We start from the raw sequence: 26366 nt of genomic DNA, 5'->3' as shown, positions 1-26366 counted from the left end.
CTAGCGAGAATATGAAATGAAGACATCCGGAATACCCTGTCAAAATAAAAGCACAAGTCTGTCCTATTGAATTTTATATAGCATATTTCAAAGTGCTTTGATATCAAGAAAATAAACCAAAACATTAATAAAAACAAGAAGAGAAGAGTATGCTAAGAAGAAAAAAATGTGTATAACATAGAAATTAAAATAGTCAGGCATAAGAGCATTAAAACATGTTGAAGATAATAATCAAAAGGAGAGATGGCATCCCTTTGGTAAGTAATCCCATAGTTTTGGTGCATAATTAAAAAGAAAAGTTGAGCTGCTGACAAAGAATAAGTGATGTAGGGCCTTGTCAAAGCCTTGTAAATAAGTCAAATATCCACTCTTTGAGGTACTTCCATTATAAACTGGCCTACTTCATGCTACTCGCCTCAACTTTGAATGTTTATATTTGGTTTTTAACTCCATCACATTTTTCTTATTAAGGTTTTACATAAAAAATATACAGTAAACTAGTAAAAATATTTAAAATAAACTAAATGCATGTATCGTTGAAATGAGGCTATGTTTATTTGAATGTCAACCCGCCTTAACAGTAATTATTCCTTCTTATTTAATTATTTTAGAGTCCTTAAAAATTAAATTAATATATACATATTTGATGTCGTCCAATTCTGTAACACTGGATAAATCAAACCAATAATTTGCATTTCAATGTGTTAGTACACTAAAATAATATACAAAAGTACATATTGATATACACATGTTTGAAAGGTCCATTCTGCACAAATGGTCCTGACTTACAGATAGTACTTCTGAAAATGCCTTTATTTTGAAGACCTGAATACTAGTGTAGGCTATTTGTATTGCTACTTTCGCTAAGTATTTTGTATTGCTTCAAAAGTAAATGCAGATCAATACTATCAATTTATCAGGGAAGGTTGTGGTATTTTCGGTATTTGCCTGTTTAATTGTGTCTAACTTGACCATGCTGTTGCTGCCTCCTCTACCTCCGAGGGAAATCCGTCAGGAAATACCATAGGGAAATACCAACTATAGAAAACAACGTCACTTCCGGGAAACTTTCTCATCTATTTACGTCATGAATGATGTTACATTTCTGCGTGTATTGTTGTTGTATCCTGTCCTATCGATATATGTTATATAAGATTTATCTTATTACAAATTATGAAATTATTAATTAATAGCTCAGTGAAAGCCTACTGATAATGATGGACATACACACTCCATACTGTAGATGTCTCCAGAATACACACTAAACTTTATACAACAGCTCCATAGAAGTACCATAGAAGAAAAATAACCAGGAAGTGATAGCATGAAGAATTAGCACAGCTTTCCTGGGAGAAGTTGATGGAGCTGCCTGCAACAAACAGGTATGATTACCATTGTTATACTCAGAGGTGGGAGAAGTACTCAGATCTTGTTCTTAAGTAAAAGTAGAAGTACTCTTGTCTAGGAATACTCTATTACAAGTAATAGTCTTGCAATCAAAATGTTACTCAAATAAAAGTACAAAAGTATTAGCATCAAAATATACTTAAAGTACCAACAGTAAAAGTACTCATTCATTGTGCAGATTGGTCCTTTTCAGAATAATATATATGATATGTTTTATAATGATTGATAATTAAAGTGTTCTCAAAGCTGGTAAAGGTGCAGCTAGTTTGAATGACTTTGTATACTGCAGGGTAGCTTGTGAATTTACTCCAGGTGGAACTAAAGTCTGATTTAAGAGTTATAATATCACACATCATTATCAAAATCTACATAGTAACTAAACGTATTCAATAAATGTAGTAGAGTTAAAGTACACACTTTACCTCTGAATTGTAGTGGGGCAAAAGTACAACGTACCACAAGATGGAAATACTCAAGTATCTCTATACTCTACTTAAGTACAGTACTTGAGTAAATGTAATTAGTTACATCCCACCTCTGCCTATAGTTACCCATAATAAGCAGTATTTTGTTGGTGGTGCAGCAACAATATTACGTGTTTTTCCCCTTTTCAACATAAACCAACTCCCAGCAGATGTGACTCGTGAGTGACTGTTGGATGTTGCTCTTGTGTTGCAGTAGAATGGAAAAGGTGATCAGCTGCTTCAGGAAGAGGCCAGACGCTGTGGCCCGGCTCATCTGTTTCCCCTGGGCGGGTGGAGGCTCCATACACTACGCTCGCTGGGGGAACGTCCTCCACAGCTCCATAGAAGGTACCCTGCTGCTGCACTTTGCCCTGCTTATCTCTACTGTTAGCACTATATTCACAACTTATCAGATGCTTGTTGATGTTGCCAGTGTAGTCTTTAATGTACAATCAAATATAATTGGTTAAACAAAAGGTAACGTAAAAAAAGGGAATGGGACTTGAACTTTAAAAGGATATCCTTGTACTGTGATAACACATTGTACTTTTTACTGAACAGTGCTTTGTACAAGACATACATTTTCTTTCATTATTATTATTGATATATTTGTTTGTATTATTATTATGTTTAACCTCAGAAAACACATTGAGGGAGAACACTCTTTTTTAATGGTGTCTTGGTATATACAACCAATAAAGACACAGCTAAAAGGAAAAAGCAATATAAGAAGAATACATGGATATATTTGTAATAAAAAAGAAAAGAAAATTAGAAAGCAATGAAAGTTATCAGTAGGTTTAGCAAAAAAGCAATGCAATTGTCTCAGCAGTATTAATGAGACCAATGTAAGTCTTTTTGATGTTTATTCCAAGTATACAGTATGGGGCCCAGTAACAAAAAGTACATGTTTGCACCAGATAGGTTGGAGGGTTTTAAAAAAGCTTCATAAATAAATAAGAACAAATGCAGAACCCTCCAATGAAATGTTCCAACTATTTGTTTTATCACCCTCAGTGTTGTCTGTCAGACTTCCCGGCAGAGAGAGCCGATCCAGAGAGCCGTTCCATCAGAGCCTGCAGCAGGTTGTGGACGAGGTCGTTGCTGCGCTGGTACCGCTGCTGAAAGAGAAGCCCTTCGCTCTGTTTGGACACAGGTATGTCACCAATACAGGATTTATAAGTTATATCACAACTTGTTTTCTCTTAATATCTATCTATCCTGATCTGTTTTCAGTTTTGGTGCCTTCACCAGTTTTGCTGTGGCAGAAGCTTTGAAGAGAGTGCATAACCTGGAACCTGTGCACATCTTCCTGTCTGGTGCCTCGGCACCTTACGTAAGTTAATACATTTAAATGTATTAATCCAGGATTATCCACTTAGTATCACTAACTTTGTTAATACAAGAGGCAAAACGTTTGAAGACACCATGAAATCATTAATGACAGGTGAGTAAAACTTACAGGATATTTACGGCCCAAACCATCTGGCTCCTTTTATATTTATGTAAACTCTTAGGATATATATATATATATATTAGAAGATACCTGTTTGGTGTTGCTGATTAACAATTCATATGTTGTCTTTAAGTCAGAGACGCGTATCAAAGCCCCAAAGAGAAGCGACCTATCAGATGAGGATTTCCTGCAGTGGATGATTTCGATTGGAGGAACTCCTCCTGAGCTGCTGGCCAACCCGGAGGTTCTGAAGCTCTTCCTCCCTGCGCTGAAGGCCGACCTGCACGTTGTGGAGAACTACAGGTGGGGCACATCTTTATTACTGATCTCTTCTCAACCATTCATTTTGAGGCGAGAGATTAAAGGCAAAGCACTTTTTTTCATGCTCTGAAATTCCTAGAGTTTGGGCTGACAGTTCTTTCAGTCTAGCATCCAAAATACATATTTAAGTGTCCGGACTACATTTGCATAATTCAACATAACTTCCTGATATTTTAAAAATACTAAGGGAGTCGTACCAAACAGGGGAAGTTTCATTGTCATGTTTTAGTTAAACACATGTTACACTATTCACCTGCATTGTCTGCTAAATGTATGAAATGTAGCATATCTTTAGGAGTGTTTGCACTCTGAGCCAGACATCTCCAGTTTAGTAGCATTTACATAAAGTCAACTTTCTAGTTTTATTGCTATCCTATCTACGTTCTGTCGTTTTTACAGAGGGCTTGTGCATTTATAGTTCATAAACTGATTTATATAACATTTTTATTTCTTAAAAAAAAAGGTTTTCTTTTATGGCTGTTGACGTTATTTCTCTCTGCGATATTAACAACCCCCAACTATGGAAGAAAACAAGAGACAGAAGTATTTGAATTTTATCAGACACTGAATTTATAGCATTGAAAATAATTACTTTGAAAATCATGCATCTGAATTTGTTTTGCTTCAAATTTACCTATGTGAAATACAAATGTAAAAATTCAAGTTAAAACAAATTTGAATGTTCAAATTCAGATCCCAAAAATTCAAGTGAAAAAAATTCGACGTCAAATATTTCGGTGCTTAAAATTCGATGTCAAATATTTCGGTGTATAAAATTCGACGTCAAAAATTGCGATGCAGCATCATCCGGGCTACTCAGACAGGATAAGCAATCGAGCCCGAATGCAATCAAACCGACTTCTGGCCTATCAGAGCCAAGCGGCGAACCCCGGGACAGTGCGGTGAAGCCCAATGCTGCAAACTATAGGCGATGGATGCAGATGGGAGCAATTCCCGTAGACCCTATGTTAAAATGTCCAACTTAACATCAGAAAATGAACATGTGTTTCTAGCCTGGATCCACAAAAACATATTCTGTATATAGTTAGATTCCCCCTTCATGACAACGGGACTGCTGCTCCTAGCTCCTCTGTCTCACTGCTAGCTCCGTTAGCTCCATTAGCTCCGTGATGCTACAGGGGCTCAGCTCATGAGGAGAACACTACTTGAACTCGGCCGTGTTTGTTGTGTTGGTTCCTGGTGGACTATTCGTCATGCAAATATAGGATTTATCTGCGGTTAAAACAGACCGTCCATGAATGCAGTTTCTTCGGTAAGTCAACCCTATGTTATGTTACTGGTGTTTTTATTAAACTAACGTTAATGAATGTTTAGAGTTGGGTTAGCATTTGAGCAATCGGTTGCTCCATCTGTGCGTAGCATCCGAGAGTGTAAAACATTAAGTGGGATGCTACTGTATACCAAAAGGCTTCTGTGTGAGGTTGCTAAAATAAGGTCATCCTTGTACGTGAGATAGTTAGTTTGCTAGTTAGGTTACTGTATGCATTGTTAAGGTTCGTTTAAATTCGCTATGCTCTACTATAGCATAAAATAGACTAGCTAACGTCAACGTATTGTTGAAGAGAGGCTTACGGCCCGTCTACACTACAGGCGTCAAAAAATGCTTTCAACGCTTCGCCCATTCATTTGAATGGGGTGACGTAGGATATTTTCAAACTTCGCCGAACTGCATTGTGGGTAGCATGGCAAGGCGTTGCAAGCATCGCGAGCGTCTATCGGCATCAAAAGTTGAACAATGTTCAACTTTTGAGGCTCGATGCTTGCTCGAAGCTGGCGTCAGCCAATGAAATCCCGTTTATGCAAATCTGCCAGTACAAGCTAGCCAATCAAACCGCGTGTATGCTGGGAGAGACTACGCAGGTCATTTCCTCATATTCAAAAAAATGGAGGGAAAATTCATTATAGCGGTAGTGAATCACCTGGTGCTGTATGATCAGTCTCTGTTCATCTACCGGGATACAAACCGGAGGAGCGAGGCATGGAGGGAGGTGGCAGAGACAGTGGATGAAACTGGTAGGTTTTCGCCTGTTTGGGGATTTTATATCCAGTTTACTTCGTTTTAACTTTGCTATTGCTTTGTATGTCGGGGGCGGGAGATTCATGTGATTGGTTGTTGGTCGCGTTGCTCGCAATAAATCGCCAAGCCTCAGACACGCCCAGCTTCAAGCTTTTTCGACGCCTGTAGTGTAGACGGGCCGTTAGTGTATATTAAATCAACCTCACAATGAAATGTGTGTATTGTAGTGCCGTGAAAAGAGAGTCGGAGGCGGTGTATTAAGTATGGAGTTCCAATCTTTATTATCCATTACTTTCAGAGAGGTTAACACATGCACTGCTCTGCCTGATGAGCTAGCAGGAATGGCAGCTAAAGCTACAGGTGTTCCCCACTAAAGGGTCCGTGCGGCAACACAATAAGCAAGGTGAATTATGTCCAATAACGTGTCACCACACAAGCCCCCCCAGAATTCACACATAAACAAAATCAGCATGGCGGGGAGGAACGACACGCCGACCCCCACGACTCCTGAGCACGGGAGTCGGAAAAGTGACTCCCGCCTGTGCGGCCCCCGGAAGGGGCGGGACCGGAACAACAGGTCTTAAATCCGTGACAGGGGACGAGGCCGGGGGGCGGCCCCCGTCGCGGAGGTCGAGCCAGCACCACAGGCTGGTCCAAGTCCAGGTGAGAAGCCTTCACCCGGTCCACCGAGACGTGCTCGGCCTTGCCACCCAGGTCGACCACCAGGTGCTTGTCCCCGTGCTCCAAGACCCGGAAAGGCCCATCATAAGGGGGCTGCAGGGGGCCTCTGTGCGCATCGTGCCGGATGAACACGTGCTCCGCCGAGCGGAGCTCTGCGGGAACCTGGGACACCTGAGTACCGTGCTGAGTAGTAGGGATCGGAGCAAAGGCCTCAGCGGCGTCACGCAGGAAAGCCCGCTGGGCCGACGCCGACCAGGGAGCCGATGCATTTGGGAGGAAATCCCCCGGAACTCTCAGCGGCTGACCGTAGACCATCTCCGCTGTAGAACACTGCAGATCTTCCTTAGGTGCGGTCCTCAGGCCCAGCATCACCCAGGGCAGCTTGTCGACCAAGTTACCGTCCGTAAGGCCGGCCTTGAGGGCCGCCTTCATGGAGCGATGAAAGCGCTCGCAGAGGCCGTTAGCCTGAGGGTGGTAAGCGGTAGTCCTGTGCAGCTTAACCCCCAAACCGCCTGCCACAGCGTTCCAGAGCTCGGACGTGAACTGAGAGCCCCTGTCTGAGGAAATGTCTGACGGGGTGCCAAAACGACACACCCACGTTGCAATGAAGGCCCGGGCAACGTCTGCGGCTGATGTCGAAACGAGCGGAACCGCCTCCGGCCAACGGGTCGTTCTGTCCACCATGGTGAGGAGGTAGGAAAAACCCCTGAGAGGAAGGCAACGGACCAACCAGGTCAATGTTGACGTGATCAAACCTCCTCTCAGGCACCAGGAAACGCTCCAACGGGGCCTTCGTGTGGCGGTGCACCTTAGCGCGTTGACAAGCCACGCACTCCCTGGCCCAAGTCCTCACGTCCCTTTTCAGTCCTTGCCAAACGAACTTCGCCGCTACCAAACGCACCGAAGGTTTAACGCCGGGGTGTGACAGGCCGTGCACAGCCTCGAACACAGGACGCCTCCAGCTGGCAGGGACGACAGGCCGCGCCAGGCCCGTAGAGACATCACACAGGAGAGTAATGCCCGCGTCGCCGAACACCACGTCCTCCAACCGCAGCCCCGCGCTCTCCACCTTCAGGGCCTGGACGCCGGGATCTGTGACCTGGTCTGCCGCCATGCGAGTATAGTCCAGGCCCAACTGGACGGCACCGATGACGACCCTGGAGAGGCAATCAGCAACCAGGTTCAACTTGCCAGCCACGTGCTTAATGTCCGTAGTGAACTCCGATATGTAGGACAGCTGCCGCTGCTGACGTGCCGACCAAGGCTCCGCCACTTTTGACATGGCGAAGGTGAGCGGCTTGTGGTCGACAAACGCCGTAAATTCACGGCCTTCCAGCATGAAACGGAAGTGCCGCACGGCCAAATAAAGTCCGAGGAGCTCCCGGTCAAAGGCGCTGTATTTGCGTTCTCTAGGCGTCAGCTGGCGGCTGAAAAAGGCGAGCGGCTGCCAAGCGCCCTCCACCCACTGCTCGTGCACTGCGCCGACCGCGTAGTCTGACGCGTCCGTGGTGATGGAGATGGGAGCCGTAGATGATGGGTGTGCCAGCAAAGCCGCCTGAGCCAACGCGGTCTTGACCTCAGCAAAAGCGCCGTCCGCCTCTGCTGTCCAGTCGATCTCCTGGACGGGGGTCTTGCCTTTCAACGCTTCATACAGCGGCCGCATGATGTGTGCGGCCCGGGCGATGAAACGGTGGTAGAAAGTCACCATCCCCAGAAACTCACGGAGCGACCGGGCTGTGAGCGGGCGAGGAAACGCCGCAACAGCCTCCACCTTCGCTGGTAGAGGTGTCGCACCGCCCTTGGTGACGCGGTGCCCCAGGAAATCGATGTCCGACACCCCGAACTGGCACTTTGCAGGATTGATGATTAATCCGTGTTCGTTGAGCCGTGTGAAAAGGGCTCGGAGGTGGGACAGGTGCTCCTGCACTGAAGCGCTGGCGACGAGTATGTCGTCGAGGTAAACAAACACAAACGGCAGGTCCCGCAGCACCGAATCCATCAGGCGCTGGAACGTCTGAGCGGCATTCTTGAGTCCAAAAGGCATCCGCAGGAACTCAAAAAGTCCAAAAGGCGTTATCACTGCTGTCTTGGGAATGTCCAGGGGGTGCATGGGCACCTGGTGGTATCCACGCACCAGGTCCACCTTGGAAAACACCCCCGTACCGGCCAGATGCGCCGAAAAGTCCTGAATGTTGCGGCACCGGATAGCGGTCAGGCGTAGTGGCGTCGTTGAGTCGGCGGTAATCCCCGCACGGGCGGAACCCGCCGTTCGATTTGGGAACGACGTGCAGGGGGGAAGCCCAAGGACTGTCGGAGCGGCGGACAATGCCCAGGCGCTCCATGGTTGCGAACTCCGCCCTCGCTACAGCCAGCTTAGAAGGGTTCAACCGCCGGGCCCTGGCGTAGACAGGAGGCCCCCCGGTAGTGACGTGGTGTTCCACGCCATGCTTAGTGGTAAGCGCAGAGAAGGTGGGTAGCGACAGGTCTGGAAACTCGGCCAACAGTCTGAGAAACGTGTCTGCACCTGACAGCGAGCCTGACAGCCCGTCGTACGCTGCGCTGCCAAGTGTGCACACGAGGGAAGAAAACGTTAAGGCATCAACCAAACGCCTATTCTTAACGTCCACTAAGAGTCCATGAGCACACAAAAAATCCGCTCAGAGGAGGGGAAAAGAAATGTCCGTGGTCACAAAATCCCAGCTGAAACGCTGTCCTCCGATGCACAAACACATAGGCCTCACGCCGTACGTGCGAATGGGACTGCCGTTAGCCGTCGTCAATCGCGGTCCGTGCCCCCCACGGGCGACGTCTTCACTCGACGCTGGAACTACGCTCCGTTGAGCGCCCGTGTCACACAGAAACAGGCTCCCCGAAACGCTGTCGCTGACGAAGAGGAGCCTGCACGTGCCGCCGACGCTCAGAGCCACTACTGAGCGCCGGCCCCTCCGTTTCCCGGGGGTTTGTAGCTGCACGGAGCGATGCATCTCTTCGCCCTTGTCCCGAAACGTGCGTGGTAAACGCACTCTCCGGCGTCTCCACGCCGGCTAGCCACAGCCGTGTCCGGCCTCCGCCACGCTTTCTTGACTGCCGGTGGGCCGCTGAGCGTCGCGGCTAACGTCTCTGCCCCGGGCTGTTGCGTAGCCAGGAAAAACGATCCGCTTCTTCAGCCAAAGCACGGGGCTCCGTGACAGGCGTGTTGGCCAGCGCCGTCTGTACCCGGGGAGGCAAGTGACGCAGGAAAATCTCCGTGAATAAAATCCGGGGATCTTCCCCCCCTAGCAGATTTAGCATTTTCTCCATTAGCTGGGATGGCTTGCTGTCTCCTAGGCCTTGAATGTCAAGTATCTGGCGGGCCCTCTCCTTAGCAGATAAGCTAAATGTCTTAAGGAGAAGGGCCTTAATCGCCTCATATTTGCCATGATGTGGGGGGGCTGCGATGAATCCCACCAACCTGGACGACGTGGAGCTCCCCAGCGCTGCTACCACATGGTAGTATTTTAGGTCCCCGTCACGGACCTGTCGGCAGGCGAAATGTGCCTCCACGTGTGCGAACCATGCCTCCGCGGCGTGCTCCCAGAATTCCGGCAGCTTTATGAAAACATCGCGCTCAGCCATGTTCGTTAATTTTCCGGAAACTTTCTCGGAAAAGTCAGGGTCACCAGTGTAGTGCCGTGAAAAGAGAGTCGGAGGCGGTGTATTAAGTATGGAGTTCCAATCTTTATTATCCATTACTTTCAGAGAGGTTAACACATGCACTGCTCTGCCTGATGAGCTAGCAGGAATGGTAGCTAAAGCTACAGGTGTTCCCCACTAAAGGGTCCGTGTGGCAACACAATAAGCAAGGTGAATTATGTCCAATAACGTGTCACCACAGTATCTTTAAAATATGAACGTCACATTTCAAGATGGTCCAGAAATAACGCTCCCTTAGATATTGTAATATGGTTTGTTGAACTAGTTATTTATTACAGCTAACCGTCTATCTGACGAACGACCCAAACATTGTTCGTTTTAATATTATTACCAATGCCTCTTTTAATTGTATTATCATCACACTTGAGAAACAACCTTATCGTGGCTGTAGAACGGAACATGTAACTTAATTCCTGCATTTAAGGACGATGAATAGCGTAGTCAATGCTTTAGTGACAAGGAAATGATTTGTTTAAATATTAGATATGACGTTATCTGTGACTTCAGTGAAAATTAAGCTTATCCATTGCATTGCATTTGTTAAATAGGTTTGTGTCTTACCCTTACGTGTGTGATACATATGAATATGGCATATGAAAACAAATTAATTTGACTGACTCATGAGAAACACATCCAAAGTAACAGTAAAATAAAAAGGACCTACACAATAATACTCAATCAAACTGATACAGTATAAGGACTGTGATATCCAGCAATTTCTTAAGTATAACAATAAGATTATGACCTGATACTAGATGACCTACACACCAGTGATGTTGAGAGTACTTTGTTAGCAAAAGGTTACATTTACATTTTACCAAGCAACATCACTTTTTTGTTCAACTTTCACATTTCAAATATTATTGAACATAGTGAGAACTGCGACCCTTTGTCTCTGCATATTGACTGTAAAAAAACATTAAAAGTGAGACAACCGAACATAGCAAGCTTCTACAGTTGCACTAAGTTTTGATAACAGTTACATATTATTTTAATAATACATTTATTTCAATTTTGATGAATTTAGAATGGTTTATTCATAATCTGATTATCTTTGTAGTACACTGTTGGATTTAAAAAACACATTCAAATAAAAAAAATCATTATATTTATAGCCCCTGAACAAACAAACACACCTCTTTCTTAAATAACACACTTGCTCTGCAATAATGTTTTTTGATTTTTCTGTTAGGAAAGGACAGGCCTGAGAGACAGGACTGCTTCACCATGTTCTCTTTCTCCGAGGGTCCAGAAGAACATCCAAGAGGGAAAGGAAAAGCTGATGTGATGAGATTTAAGAGCAGGACATTCACTAAGAGACACTTAGGCCCTTTCTCATTTCACTAATTCCCCTCCTCGAGACTTAGTCCCACCCACAGGAGATGCGAGTGGAAGAGCCAAGGAGGGGAACCGAGGAGAGAGGAGGGGAAGCAGCAGGCGGTTAGAGAAATGAGAACTCCTCTCCTCTGAGCGGTCATTTTAAAGAGACGTCCATTAATGATGACAGGAGGCACAGCAGCCCTCTGTCTGATGGACAGATGTGTTCATGACGACTTATATATTTACTTTGATTCATTCACAGTGCGGTATAATGAGACAATAACAGGCTACAGATGCGGACACACACACACACACACACATATATATAGCCTATGTATATATTTATATAAATATTAGGGCTGTCGTTGATTAAAATATTTAATCGTGATTAATCGCATGATTGTCCATAGTTAATCGCGATTAATCACAAATTAATCGCACATTTTTGATCTGTTCTAAATGTACCTTAGAGGAAAGTTTTTAATACTCTTATCAACATATGAGTGGACAAATATGCTTTATGCTAATGTTTATTATCATTTGAACAATGACAAATATGCTCATGAATATTAAACATAACAACCTCTGAACATTACAAATATTCGCCTCAATTCAACCTGGAACCTCTCTCATACAATAATACAATACAAATTGTGTGTGTGTGTGTGTGTGTGTGTGTGTGTGTGTGTGTGTGTGTGTGTGTGTGTGTGTGTGTGTGTGTGTGTGTGTGTGTGTGTGTGTGTGTGTGTGTGTGTGTGTGTGTGTGATGGATCGTTGGAGCTATGTGCAACTCAAGGCATATGCTCGAACGGGAGCTGCCTGGACGCTGCGATCATGTTGCGCGCACTATCCGTGCTGAGTGCTGACTTCTCGTACAATGTCCCACTGTCTGGCTTCCTGCATCAAGTCAAGTGCTCGGCGCAGTTGTGGCGAAATGTCGCTCCTCTGTTTTCATTTAAACAGCTCCTTATATCCGTTAGCGCAGCTAGCTAACACCAGATGCTAACAACAACAATGCACGTAAGGTCTCTCTCTCGCTCGCTCGGGCCACACATACACACACCCTCCCGGTCCGCCCAATAGCCAGTCGGTGCCTGCCGGTGAGCGTGGAAGTGTGGTCTGCCACAAGCGGGCAGCAGGAGTGAGGCTGTCAGCATCAGCTTGTAGATGGTATTTTAAACTCGATGCGCTCTGAAACTACGGGGCGGCCGAGGAAAAAAAATACACATGCGTTAATCGCGTTAAAATAATTAGTGGTGTTAATTATTTTTTGCGTTATTAACGCGTTAACTTGACAGCCCATATATACAATTTCAGAATCAAACAGAGCACTCTCATAATAACGTAACACTATCAGAGAAATGTGAACTAAAAGTTATCAAGCATGAACCATCACAATTTTATTTACATAAAAACGAAATAAAATACATAAGTTACACAAAATGTTAATCTGTTAGTTGATTAAGTAAACACATTTTGTCAAATAAAGTGACAGGCTAGACCTGTGCAGGTGGTAACAGCTATGCCCAGCATGGGCTAAGTTCTGTAGGTGCAGCTGGTGCTGGTCCTCCTCCATCAGGCCTGGTCCTCCTCCCTCAGGCCTGGTCCTCCTCGCAGGGAAAGACCCTCAGCCCTCTCTGGCCAAACCAACAGACAGGACGTTCATAAAGCTGAGGTTTCCCCCAAAGTCTCTAATCATCCATCCTGTGAATATGAGAGGGGAACAAATAGTGTAATAGATGCTTTGGACAATAAGAAATATAAAGTTAACTGTTGAGTTGCTCAGTTTTTTAGATTGACAGGGTTTAATAATACAAACAAAAGGAGAGGCACCGTAAAATAAAGATTGGTCTTCCAATAAATTGTTGATTTTGTCTTTTGAATTGTTTGTCTAAAGTCAAGTAGCTAGAACTGTTACTGTAAGGGAAACTTCTGTGTAGCAATGCAGTGGGAGTCACCGACTCAGGAAAGAGACACGGGAAGAGCAGGAGCTTTGAATTCAAACACTGATGGTTTATTTCAGGGGTGGCCAACCAGTCAGAGGTTAAGAGCCAACATTTTGACTATGTTACTGCAAAGAGCCACATCAAACACAGTCACAGATGCACGTGCACCCCCCCTCCCTCAATCTCTCTTTTGTTCTCAGCCTTTCTCTGTGCTCCTTCACTTTCTTCCTCCCTTCTCTCTCTCACAGATAAAAGGAAAATATAAAACTTCTCACACACACACACACACACACACACCGTATACATCACTTCAGGGGACATTACATTGACTTACATGTATTTCCTGGAGACTTATCCTAACCCTAACCATAACCAACACATGCCTAACCCTTAACCTAACCCTAACCCTAAACCTAACCAAGTCTTCACCCTAAAATTAATGATTCCCCTCATGGGGACTTCCAATTTGTCCCCATAAGGGAGGCGAGTCTCCACACGTGACTGTGTAAACAGATGTAGGTCCCCACAAGTATAGTAATGCTAGGCCACACACACACACACACACACACACACACACACACACACACACACACACACACACACACACACACACACACACACACACACACACACACACACACACCACACACACACACACACACACACACACACACAGAGACACACACAGCTCTGCTCAGACAGATTTATTGTAAATGGCACACACCATAATATTGACAGAAATTGAATTAAACCTCTCCTACCAGTATTCAGAGGCCAGTTAACATAACAACATAGCAATGAACATTGTGTGCACTCACACACAAACTCTCAGTAAACAAAATTGAAAAGGTTTGTTATCTTACTTTAAATTAGTGAGACTTCTGACATTCCTTGCTTTGAACAATCCTCCTCAAATCTGGCTTGTATTCCGTTGTGGGCCACTCGAAGCAATTCTCTCACATGTGTGTCAGTCAGAACAGATCGATGCTTGGATTTCACATGTTTCAGGGTAGAAAACACAGACTCACAGACGTATGTTGACCCAAACATTGAAAGTAGCTTGAGCGCAACCCGTTTGACATTTGGGTATTTTTCGATCGGCACAGTTTTCCAGAACTCAAGGGTCCCTTCCATCAGAACAGGTTTCAGTCGGTCATCCTCTGAAAGTTCGATCATCTCCAACTCGGCCACCGCCTCGTGCTTGACTAGCGGGGCTTTCAAACAGTCCGTCTCAGCATTAAAAGGATCGACGAGGAACGTAATCTGTGGCCTTTTCACATGTAGATCATGGAACCGGGTCGCAAAGTTTTCCTGCAGGGTTTCAATCAATATTGCATAACGGGCTGTTTGCTTTTTCCGGGTGGCACCGGTGGCTTGTGCGCTTGCTTTTAGCAGAGAGGGAAAATGCGCTAATTCTCCCTTTTGAAGATGTGTCTTAAACAGTTTCAGTTTGTTAACAAACGCAAATACACTTTGCACTAAGTCAGGCAGCATTTTTAACTTTCCCTGCAGATCCAGGTTCAGTCTGTCCAGATGACACAGCATGTCGACCAAAAAGGCCAGATCCATAATCCACTTGGGGTCTGAGAGCTCCGGATAATCCTTGTCCTTCTGTTCCATGAACAGTTTCACAGCATCCAACAGCTCAAAGAAGCGAGACAGCACTTTGCCTTTAGAAAGCCACCTCACAGTGCAGTGCAGCGGCAGGTCTCCTGGAAGCCCTTGGTCGAGTTCAGCGATGAGATTCTTAAATTGCCTGTGGTTAAGAGCATGCGTGCGGATGTAGTTTACGATTTCCATCACAGGCTTCATGACGTTGTCTAAATTCAGTGATTTGGACACAAGTTGCTCCCGGTGAATGATGCAGTGGAAATTCCAAAATTCGGGAAATGTGTTGTCAGCTTTGCACAGCCCCACAAGCCCGTTCACAGATCCGACCATTGATGGCGCTCCATCTGTGGCTATTGCAGTTAGTTTCTGCTTGGGCACATTTGCTTTCACAAACACATGTATCATTGTTTCTTTTACATCGATGCCACGGGTTCTGTCTTTTAATGGCACAATATCAAGGAGTTCTTCTTTTACAACACAATCCTTTGAGACTGATCGTGCAAATATTGCCAACTGAGGCTTGTCTTGTATGTCACAAGACTCATCCAATGCCACACTGAAAAACTCACATGTTTGAAGATCAGAGTGTAACTGCGCTTCGATGGCGGTGTTAATGTCCGATATTCTGCGTTCAACAGTGTGGCGGGACAGTTGGACGTCTGATACCGCTTGTTTCAGTTTTTTGTTTTCTGGAGACAAGATTTCAACCACGTCACTGAGGCCTTTTTGAACAAACTCCCCTTCATTGTACGGCTTTTTAGCTCGTGCTATGTTCCAAGCAACTTGATAAGATGCAAGTGTTACGGTCTCCGAGTGCTTCGTTATTTTTTTTGAAAAACTGTGTCTGCTTTTCTGCCTGACTTTTCAAGGTGTTTATCTTCTGCTTGCGAAGTTCCGTACCTTTTGGGAAGTCATGGTCGATGTTAGCATGGAGTGAGGTGAAATGACGCTGAAGATTTGAAGCCTTGAAATGGGTTAATGCTGTCTGGCATATAAGGCAAAATGGCTTGCAATTGCGTTCGATAAAAAAATATGAACTCTCCCACTCTACTAAAAACGTCCTATGTTCGTCTTCATATTTTCGATTAGCTGTGCATTTCTTCCCTGCCATTTTAGGATCAAACTCAATTCATGGTCAGATAGTGTTTAATACTCGATTCTGATTGGTCAATTCAGAACACGTGACACGTTGTTAATCCAGAACAGACAGACCGCTGTCAAGCAGTTCCTGCCGTTGCTACGTTCAAACAGTAACAACGGATATTTCTCTTAGCGGATGCATGTCATTTTAAATAAATAATAGCGTACTATTTTTTTAAATCAATAAAAACATTTTCTAAATCTATAAAAGCATTTCAATTAATATTGGGAGTCATATCGTTACTTTGTTGAGAATGTGGCCATGTAATAAGCGGGATAATGGGAAAATAACACCCTTCATGCAGATCTAGACCCCTCCGCTTCGCTCCTGATCAAAATTAGACGGCGGCGCTGTCATCCTCTCATACTGACACCTGACACCACACATACACACGTAGGGAGAGCCGGGACGAAAGTAACGGAGCGATTTTATCCGTGCCCAAACAACTTTGACCGGTCAAATTACGTCCGAATTATCAGCATTCAATACTTAACAGACCTACTAAATATCAGGTCTAACTGTCAGGAGTCCGTGTCTCTCCCCCACACTCACACATAAAATTCGATATGAATTGAAGAGCCGCATGAAACTGGCTCTCGAGCCGCATGCGGCTCGCGAGCCGCGGGTTGGCCACCCCTGGTTTATTTGGAGCTTCGGCCTGAGAATTCACATCACAAGTCCAAGAGCCAGAGGCTCTGACTTCACGGGAGAGTTGCCACGTCAATTCTGAAGAACTCTACCCCAGACCCATGTATTTAGCTAGTTCAGAGAGCATCAACATGCTGCATAACAAGATAAAATCATATCAGCTGACGCCAACAGGCAGGAACATAGAATCATAACACCTCTATCAGCTGACACCAACAGGCAGGAACAGGGAGACAGAACACTGAGAGCACAGCAGCCAAGGTTACGAGGTGCGTGTGCTCAGTCAGGACAGTTTGAACTGATAAACTGGGTCAAAGTTATGGGCCTTGGAAAATATTTCCCCAACAGTTACTTATAGTTTGAATGATACAGTCCGGTTATAATGTGTGGAGGAGGCATCACAGGTAAGAGCACCATTTGTTGTGTTCCATCCACAACAAATGCACACTGATTGATGTGTGTGTATTTATGTATCTACTATTTCTTGAATTATTACGGTCAGTCCAAAACAAGAGATTTTGTTTTAGTAACATTTAAAAAAAAAAACATTATCTCTTTTCCACTTTTACATCACTACATTTATCTAACAGCTTTAACATTGTAAAGGTGTCACTTCGGACTCTGGGTAATTATGACAGCATGTCCTACTATTTTGAGAGTTAATCTATCTACATCTATTAATGTAGAAAATAATCAGCACATTAAACCATTATGGAAGTAATAGTTAGGTCATTGTTCAAAATGAGCTCCAACTACAACAGTCAACTCTTGCATCGGTAATAACAATAAAACAAATGATATAATATAATAGTATAACTTGTGTCTACTTTAAATACTTTAACAACACTTTCCTAATTATACTAGCATACTTTTACTAAAGTAATATTAACATGTTTAAATGCAGGGCTTTTGTAAGAGAGTATTTCGTATAGTGTAGCATGGTCTACTTGACTTATCTAACCGAAGTGATCGTTACGTTACTTTGCAAACCGTCAAACCCCCCCCCACACACACACAAAAGGACACGGTAACGTTGTGATTCACTTCAATTAATGATAACTACGGAGCTTGCTAACAGCAAGGCACAAGGCTACTTCACTCATTTAGCTAGCTAATGTAAGATACAAATGCTGTCGAGCAGTGACGTGCGGTGAGGTTCATGGCTGGTGAGGCACTGACTCTTTCAGAGTCAGATTTACAAATATTATATTTTGACGTTAATCGAAATATTCGGTTATTTTCAAAAGCTTTTTTAGTCTGATGCTTCAATTCATTTTAAACAGACCGTTCAACAAAAGGATAGGCCTACCGACAATTTAAATATTGGATTGTTCTTTCTTAGTAAGAGCCATTTGCATTACAATTGTGGTCTTACCTTGATTTGAAGATGAAGTCCATGCTATCCTTCTGGACAACAATCTCTATTACTTTTTTGTAAAAGTCCTCCTTATCTTCCTCTAGTTTCAAAAGTCAAGTTTGTTGTTCGCGTCTACCGTCCCTGTGTAGAATAACAGTAGCAACAAGAACCTGTGGGCTCACTTGCGCCCCCTTCAGTGCGGCAGAGGTTATGGCTGCCTCTCCTGGTGCTTTTTTCATTGCCGTTGTATGATGAGACCAGCGAGTCTAAATATCCTATATATACGTGAAATAAGTTATTTAGAGACTATGGATGGCGAGGATAAATGTAATAAAGGGATCTACAAACATTACATTGGTGACATACAGTGAGATGGTGCAGGCATGTGCTTAGGGCCCGCTTTCCAGCCAGTTTCTGTGGGGTGACGCATTCTGAGGCCTCAACTTACCCCACACAGTAACTGGCTTGAGCGCGCTCACAAAATAAGTGCCCGCGCTAAATTAGTGCCCGCGCTCCAGCCAGTTACTGTGGGCTTACGAGAGGCAGAGCTCGTCCCTGCCTCACTTCTCATCGCTACCCGTAGTTGTAGCGGAGCTCGGCAAATTTGCTGATTTTGACTATAAAAAGCGATTGGAATCATACATAAATCACATTTACAAAACAGATCAGTGGAGACATTTTATTATTATTACTATTTAGTTTTTCTTTAGTTGTTTTCCCATTACATTGGAGTATGACAGGTGAGGCTCTGCCTCCCCTGACTGCACGTCGCTGCTGTCGAGCCCTCACTGCTTGTAAAATAAAGAGCACAAACTGACTACTTACCCGAGTGGCGAGCCCCACTGTTCTATTTCGTATATGGCTTCGCCCATTACAGCAATTGAAAATCATCATGAGCAACAACTGTGTCCGTGATTGTCCCTTGTGTGGCTCGGGATATATCATGAGCTATGACCAGCACGCAATGTGCGAATCCTGCCTGGGGGAGACGGATTCGGAGCGGGGTGCGGGTGTGGCGGCCGAGCACGCGGTTCCCTTCTCTGTTGCCACGGCGCTGCCGGCGTTAGGGGGCATCATGGTGGTCATCGGCAAGGCGGCAGCCTGCAGAGGTCTCTGCGTTCCCCTAGGTCGGGAGAGGGTGGCTCTGGACGTCATGGCCGGAGTTTTTTCCCGGGTTCAGACGGGCAGGAGTGATCCGGTCTGGCCGCGCTTCCCCGCCATTAGGAGGTACCAGGAGGGGGGCGGCGGCGAACCCGAGGACCCTGAGGGCTCCGGTGGCCACCTTTGTTCCTTTCACTAAGGTGGAGGGATTCACAGAGGATGGTTTCCCAATCACCCCCGCTCTGGAGCCGAGCCTGACGGCGTTCTTTGGGGTTAAGCAGGCCAACTTGATCGCCGGACAGCGCCCTACGTTGGCCTCCCCCAAGGACCAGTATGTCGCCCGCCAGGCTGACCGGGCGGACCAGTGTGCGTTTCAGGCATCGGCAAACAACATCGCGTTGCTGTCCAACTCAGTGGTGACGCTGGTGGAGCGATCCACCACCTTGGCACCAGAGGAGGTGGAGGAGATCAGCAAGGCGGCCAGCATGGCGCTCACGCTGTGCGCGTCCATGGCTGTCTCCCAGGCGAGGATCGCTGCGTGGATGACGCAGATCCAGCGCCACCTCTGGCTGCAACAGGCGGCTGTCACAGAGCCAGCCAGGAAGGTTTTGCTGGACGCTCCGATCAGCCCGGACGGGCTGTTTGGACCCCAGTTCCTAGCCATGGTGGAGTCCATGAAGGCTGCGGCCGAGCAGGCGGACGATATCCGCCAGGACGTTGGCTGGCTCCAGCCTGCGGCGAAGTCTCAGCGGCACCAGCGCCCGCAGCAGCAGCAGCGGCCAACCCGGCCACAGCGGCAGGCGGAGAAACGCCCACAGCAACCGCAGCCGAGGCGTCAGACTCGTCCGTCGGCGGTGGCAGGGGCGCCGTCCCGCGCCTCCGCCCCCCCACCAGTGGGGGGTCAACGGGGAGTGAGGTATTCCCGCTCGTCGTCTGCTCCACGAGAGCCGCCGAGGAAGCAGAGCCGGCCTTGACGGTTTGGGGGGGATTGTGAGGGACATAAAGAGAAAGAAAGCATTTCCCAACCTTTTGTCTGAGTCATCAGTTTTAAATGTGTCTCACATATCCCCCACTCTGGGTGAACCAGCTGCCTATAACCTATTGGTTAATAGCCAGCAGGGTTCGTTACAAAAGCCTGCAGGTTTTAATCTATCGGTTAATAAACTGCAGAACTAAGCCAGCTGCCTCCAATCTGTTGATTAGTAGGCAGCAGGGTTCGCTGCAGAGGCCTGGTGGTTATAACTTTTCAGTTATTAAACCACAGAGCTTGCGGCATTCCTCTGTCCTAGATACGCCACATACACACGGTCACAATAAGCCCATCAGCTTTCAACGAGGCCTTTTCACATGCTGACGATCAAAAAGGGTGCTAGAGTGCGTTCACCAGGGAGACTGGTTCACCTCTATAGACCTGAAGGATGCATACTTCCACGTACCCATCATCCCACAACACAGGAAATTCCTGCGGTTTTCATTCCAGGGAATATCGTACCAGTACAACCGTCTGCCGTTCGGTTATTCCCTGGCTGTGTGTAGAGACGGCACTGCAGCCGCTACACATAGGTGGGATGAAGTACTGTTTTACCTGGACGACCTGCTGCTGATGGCTCGCTCCAGGGAGGCTTTACAGACGGTACAGCTCATATCACATCTGTCAAAGCTGGGTTTCGTAATAAACTGGAAAAAGAGCTGTCCTCTTCTCTCCCAGAGTATTGTTTACCTGGGTGTGGAATTAAACTCAGCCCACATGAGAGCGCGACTCTCACGGCAGAGAGTGGAGACACTGACAGCTCTCCTTCGACGCGTCACACCCCGCAGCGTGGTGACAGCACTCTCTGTGATGCAGCTGCTCGGCATGATGGCAGCCGGTCACGTGGTGATTCCCCTGGGTCTCCTGCACATGAGGAGACTCCAAACCACAGGCAGTGGGGGGACAGTGGCCGGCTCACATGTCCTTCCACATAAACGTGCTGGAATTGCTCTCTGTCGTGCTATGTGGCGCGCCTGGCGCCGTTCTCAGCGCCTGTTTGTGCACTATAGAGAGCGCTCGATCAGGCAACCTCTGTCTGCACAACGGCTGTCACACTGGCTGTGTGAGGCTGTGTCACAGGCATATGTCTCCTCTGGGGTGGATCCCCCGGAGAACATCAAAGCGCACTCCACCAGAGGAATTTCCTCCTCCACGGCTTTGCACGGAGGAATGTCAGTGGAAGATATTTGCACTGCTGCATCTTGGTCTTCCCCCTGTTCATGTATTCATTTTTATTTGAGGGATGTCTCCCATTCCTCTCTGACACACCCTGTACTGGGTGTCCTGTCAGAGTGAGTGACGTCAGGGATCCAGCTGTGTGCCCCTCGCCTGCCTCTCGGCACGCGGAGAGCGGCTCTTTTTCCCTCTTATAGGAGGGATGTTCCTTTTTCCTCTGACACACTTTGTACGGAGTGCCTGGTCAGAGTGAGTGACGTAAGGGATCCAGCTGAGCGCTCTCCTACCTGTCTGACACGCAGAGAGCTGCTGTTCCCCCTCTATGATCGCTGGGCAAGGTGGGACGTTCGTCTCTACTTTCTCACAGCGGCTGGTATGTATTGTTCCCAGCCTTCACCCCATCAGGGAAGATAGGCATGTTTTGCTATGTTCCAGGGACGGTGATGGGCCATTACGCATGGCCCAACAGGCAGGGGGTGTTATTGAGCAGGTGTGTCTGTGCTTCTAGTGCCGGGCGGACCCAGTGGGGCGCAGACTACATCATGCTTCGCCCTTAACCCAATAGCGATAGCCTTAGAGGGCGAAGCCATATACGAAATAGAACTGAAGTTACCTGCTGTAACCCCAGCTTCTATGAGTATATTGCGTAGCCCTCTAAGTGCTGGGCCCCACTGGCTCCACGAATAGCTGAAGAAAAGTTATTTTGGATGGAAGCAGATTGTCGGGCCTCCTTCCTATTTATACCTGAAGGAAGCCCGAGGGTGGGGCCCACCTTGCGGGTGGGCGTGGACTACAAGTGTTTCAGTGCTGCGCGGGGGCGCAGGGGGATTACCCAATAGCGATAGCCTTGAGGGCTACGCCATTTACTCATAGAACTTCTAGAAGCTGGGGTTACAGTAGGTAACCTCAGTTCTCTGTCATTTTTCTCCTGGGTTGTTGTGATCACATGACTGAAAAAGCCGTGCTCTGATGGGCCAGAAGTCGGTTTGATTGCATTAGGGCTTGATTGCTTATCCTCAGTGGCGGCGCCAGAGTATTTTTGTTGGGTAATCTATAGTAGGGCTAACCATACAGTGGTGGGGCTCAAGTCAGTATTTGTAATGTAATTACATACACGCTATATCGCACCCCTTGACAGTGAAACGCACGCGTGAGGCTTTTATTAGCTTTTATTAGTCTCCTTTTATCAGCTAAATTACATCGAGAGCAACAGGTGTGAGTTAAAACAATACAATCGCCTATTCTGCTAATTCCACGTTGTTACAACATGCTACGCAGCAGCAGAAACAAGAAAAGTTGGCATATAGAATTGACACGGAGAGGGAGAGAGAGAGGGAGAGAGAGAGAGTGAGGGAGACACAGGTAAACAGAGAGAGAGACAGACACAGCACACAACAGGTAGCCTGTATCTCTATTGTCATACTACAACACTTTTTCAAATGACCCATTATTACAAAATATATTCAAAACTCACTATTCACTCTTCAGGTGGGTCGTGTGACTCTGGCACCTGCTCGACTTGTACCTCAATGCGAGGGCGTTTAAGAACAAATCTATCCATCCGAAATATACAATTAATCCTAGAAGTTCTGATGTCTGTCTGCATATTTACTCGGCGCGAGTTTGGGGACTTTTCACTGTGAACGTGACGAATCAGTAATGCATGACGCAGCAGACCCAACGTTTCGTTGCTCTGATTGGCTGTAGGTCTGTTCAAATTGCATTCGGAGGCATTTTGATCTGACCGCGGCCGCGCTGATATTATAACGCGAGAGAATGTCTACACCAGGGGTGCCCAACCTTTTTTGAACCGAGAGATACTTTTAAAGTTGCCAGTTTGCCGAGATCTACCAGTCCAAATAGAGAGGCATAGCCATTACTGACAGCCTAGCCTACTACCAGGTAAATACACACTTCTACTTGTATAAAACTGACCTTTGTACGATGAATACTTCATAAAATACTGCAGATCCTTTATCTTACCTCTTTCTAATCTACACATGTATTTAACTGAAGTTACACAATTGTTGTTGATACAGAGTTGGAGTTTATTCAAACGTCACATACTACAGTGGGTAATGTTTTCAAGAAACATTGAACAGTGCTGCCACATATGACACAGGAAAAAAAGAAAAGACTGAACCCTTTCTGTGCCATTATATAAAATTAGTGTTGCTACAAAAGTATAAATTAGGCTTACTAATAAGACAACTCAGATCTGAAGCTGCACAGGAATCTGCTGCCAAAGTGCAATAAAAAAAGACACAATTAATAGAATCAAACCCTTTTTTTGTTGCATTTTAGTAGAGTATAAAAATAAATGCTTTTAAAATAGGATGCAAGCAACACTAGTTTCTTAACCTGAATTGATAATAGACTATAATCAATTTAAACAGAACAGATCTGAATGTTTGCATTCTTATACCATTGTGTACAATAATTATAATGAATAAGTTCAAACAAACTAAAACGTACAGCTGATTAATAACAGTATCTAACTTGAGTTTTTATTATATCAAAAACCTGTTGAAATGCTACTGTTATTTTTACTGTTCCCCAAAAGCGCGTCGGCAACCTCCAGGAAAGCTTCTTTCACAACTTCGCCGTCTTTGAAAGACTTCATGTGTTTCGCAAGAACGTGACTGACACGATAAGATGCTATGGTAGCAGCCTTGCTCTTGTTGTTGGGCCTGGTGAAAATGGACTGCTGTGCATTTAGCTGTGCTCTCAGGCCCCTCCCCTTTTGGAGCGTAGGGCAGAATTAGGAGGGAATTCCGTCTCGTAGCGTTTGTGCACTGTTTTGAAATGCCGCTCCTAAATTACCCTTCTTCGGTAAAGCCACGCTCGCATTGCAGATGAGACAGATGGACTTTGAATTGGAATAGATACAAAAATCATCATCCTCCCACTCGGAGTGAAAATTATATAGGCCTATGTTGGGCTTTTTTGCTTCTGCCATAATTGCGGTCTTGTGTGTGTGCGGACTGTCACTCCTGTTGACACGGACAACGTCAGCGAAATACTGCCCAATGCCCACCAGCCACGCCCCGACACATGGGGTCACGCCGGCCAATCACAAAGCTTTGATGCGTTCAAGTGCATTATTCTGGACAGGAAGATTATGTTTCAGGACATTAACATACAACAGAATGTTGTTGTTCTATTTTTAGACACATCTCGCGATCGACTGGGAATCTCCCCGCGATCGACCGGTCGATCGCGATCGACTGGTTGGGCACCCCTGGTCCACACCTTTAGTGTATAAAACTCCCCCACTACTTAGACTATTCCTTGCACCCCTCTAGCATAAGCCCGAATGGTCTCAACCATATTGCGTCAGTAACGTGCACTTGTTGTTACAGCAGGATCAGTTTGTGTGTTGTGGACACGACCGGTAGATTTTCGCAATCCGTGTTCTCAACATGCTTACTTTAACATAATTTTTCATGGTCGGGCTAAGGTAGGGCTAAGCCATTTCTTGGTATGGCTGTAGCCTACCCCAGCCATACCCTGGCGCCGCCACTGCTTATCCTGTATGAGTAGTCCGGATGATGCTGCATTGCAATTTTGGACATCGAATTTTATACACCGAATTGTTTTACTTCAAATTTTTTTCACTTGAAGTTTTGGGATCTCAATTTGAACATTCGAATTGTTTTCACTTTAATTTTTACATTTTTATTTCACATAGGTAAATTCGGAGCAAAAACATTCAGATACATGATTTTCAAAGTCATTATTTCCAATGCTATAAATTTGGTGTCTAATAAAATTCAAATACTTCTGTCTCTTGTTTGCTTCCATACCCAACCCCCTTTGAATTGTAATATGTTAAAAAAAATGTTAACAACAATTTTGGCTTCATCCAATGTTACATTTCTGTTTTCAAATGGAATGCAAATGGGAAGATAATTAATATAATGCCAGATCCAAACCTAATGCTCTTACTGGACGTCATCAATTGGGGAGGTTTAATCGAGATATAAGAAATACTTTTCAGAGGTCAGATCCAGATGCAGAATGAATGTTTGTAATGTGTGTTGTTGCTATTTCTCCTGCAGGTGCAACAAGCCAGAACATCCATTCCTCTCCTGCCCGCTCACCTGTTTTGATGGAAAGGACGACATTCCTCATGATTTACAAGGTCATTCCTCTCACGTCCTGCAGAAATAGAACATTTGGTTCAGGAATGCATTCTAGCTATAAAATGTAGCAGATTTTTTTGGTTTTCTGCATCGGAATATTGAAATATTACTGATTAATTCTCACATGTACAGAACAAGAGTCTTAAAATCACACACAAACCTATTTTATGGTCTACTTGACAAGCTTCTGTCTGACGAGCATACATTTGGGATGTGATATGTTGTGTTCTTTGTTATTTACCTTCTATTATGCTTACTCTTTATGTTTTGTTATTGTGCCTTTTAATCTGAACATCTTCTGAAATGCAAATTAAAGCTAGAATCTGATATGGACACTTTTGTGGTTTATAACTATGCACTATCCCTTTTGAATAGAATAAATACACTTCATCTTCATTAACAATAGCCTGCAGTGACACTAAAGCTAATATTGTTTGCATGCATATTAGACAATAAGCAAACAAATGTCATGCTGTATGTGCTGATTGTAAATGTACTTGTTTCCAGGTTCATTATGTCACTAATTATAGTTATGAATGTGATCCACAGCGTGGAAAAGCATCACTTCAGGAGATTTCACCATCAGGATGTTGGATGGATCCCATTTCTACCTGAAGGATTCTGGGAATGAAAAGATCATCTTAGACTACGTCACAAAGCAGGTGGAAACATCAGAAATGGACTATTTATAATGAAATCTGTGTAAATCTTTTTTTTATTAAATAATTGTATAAAAAAATATTTCTGGATACATATGAGAAGTGAGAAATATTGTGTGGTAAATGAATTTGACTGAATGTTTGGTAAATATTAAAGAGTGATTCATTAAAA

General features: G+C 45.2%; 1 protein-coding gene across 3 annotated transcripts; it reads left to right on the top strand.

Annotated features, from left to right (window-relative positions):
- Window positions 1-1228: 1228 nt before the first annotated feature.
- Window positions 1229-26366, top strand: olah (oleoyl-ACP hydrolase). 3 transcript variants are annotated; one of them, XM_034235974.1, is made up of 7 exons: window positions 1229-1382; window positions 2086-2219; window positions 2889-3027; window positions 3108-3207; window positions 3461-3630; window positions 25452-25534; window positions 26085-26366. In XM_034235974.1, exons 1-7 carry the CDS (start codon window positions 1360-1362, stop codon window positions 26225-26227), a joined length of 792 nt encoding a protein of 263 aa, XP_034091865.1. In that variant the 5' UTR covers window positions 1229-1359; the 3' UTR covers window positions 26228-26366. The 3 variants fall into 3 exon arrangements, with proteins under 3 accessions (XP_034091865.1, XP_034091866.1, XP_034091867.1); XM_034235975.1 differs by having other exon boundaries at window positions 1310-1382; window positions 2089-2219; XM_034235976.1 differs by having other exon boundaries at window positions 1341-1382; window positions 2042-2219.

This window comes from Gymnodraco acuticeps, unplaced genomic scaffold (genome assembly GCF_902827175.1).
Source record: "Gymnodraco acuticeps unplaced genomic scaffold, fGymAcu1.1, whole genome shotgun sequence".
Classification (NCBI taxonomy): domain Eukaryota; kingdom Metazoa; phylum Chordata; class Actinopteri; order Perciformes; family Bathydraconidae; genus Gymnodraco; species Gymnodraco acuticeps.
This window is presented reverse-complemented; position numbering and strand designations above follow the sequence as displayed.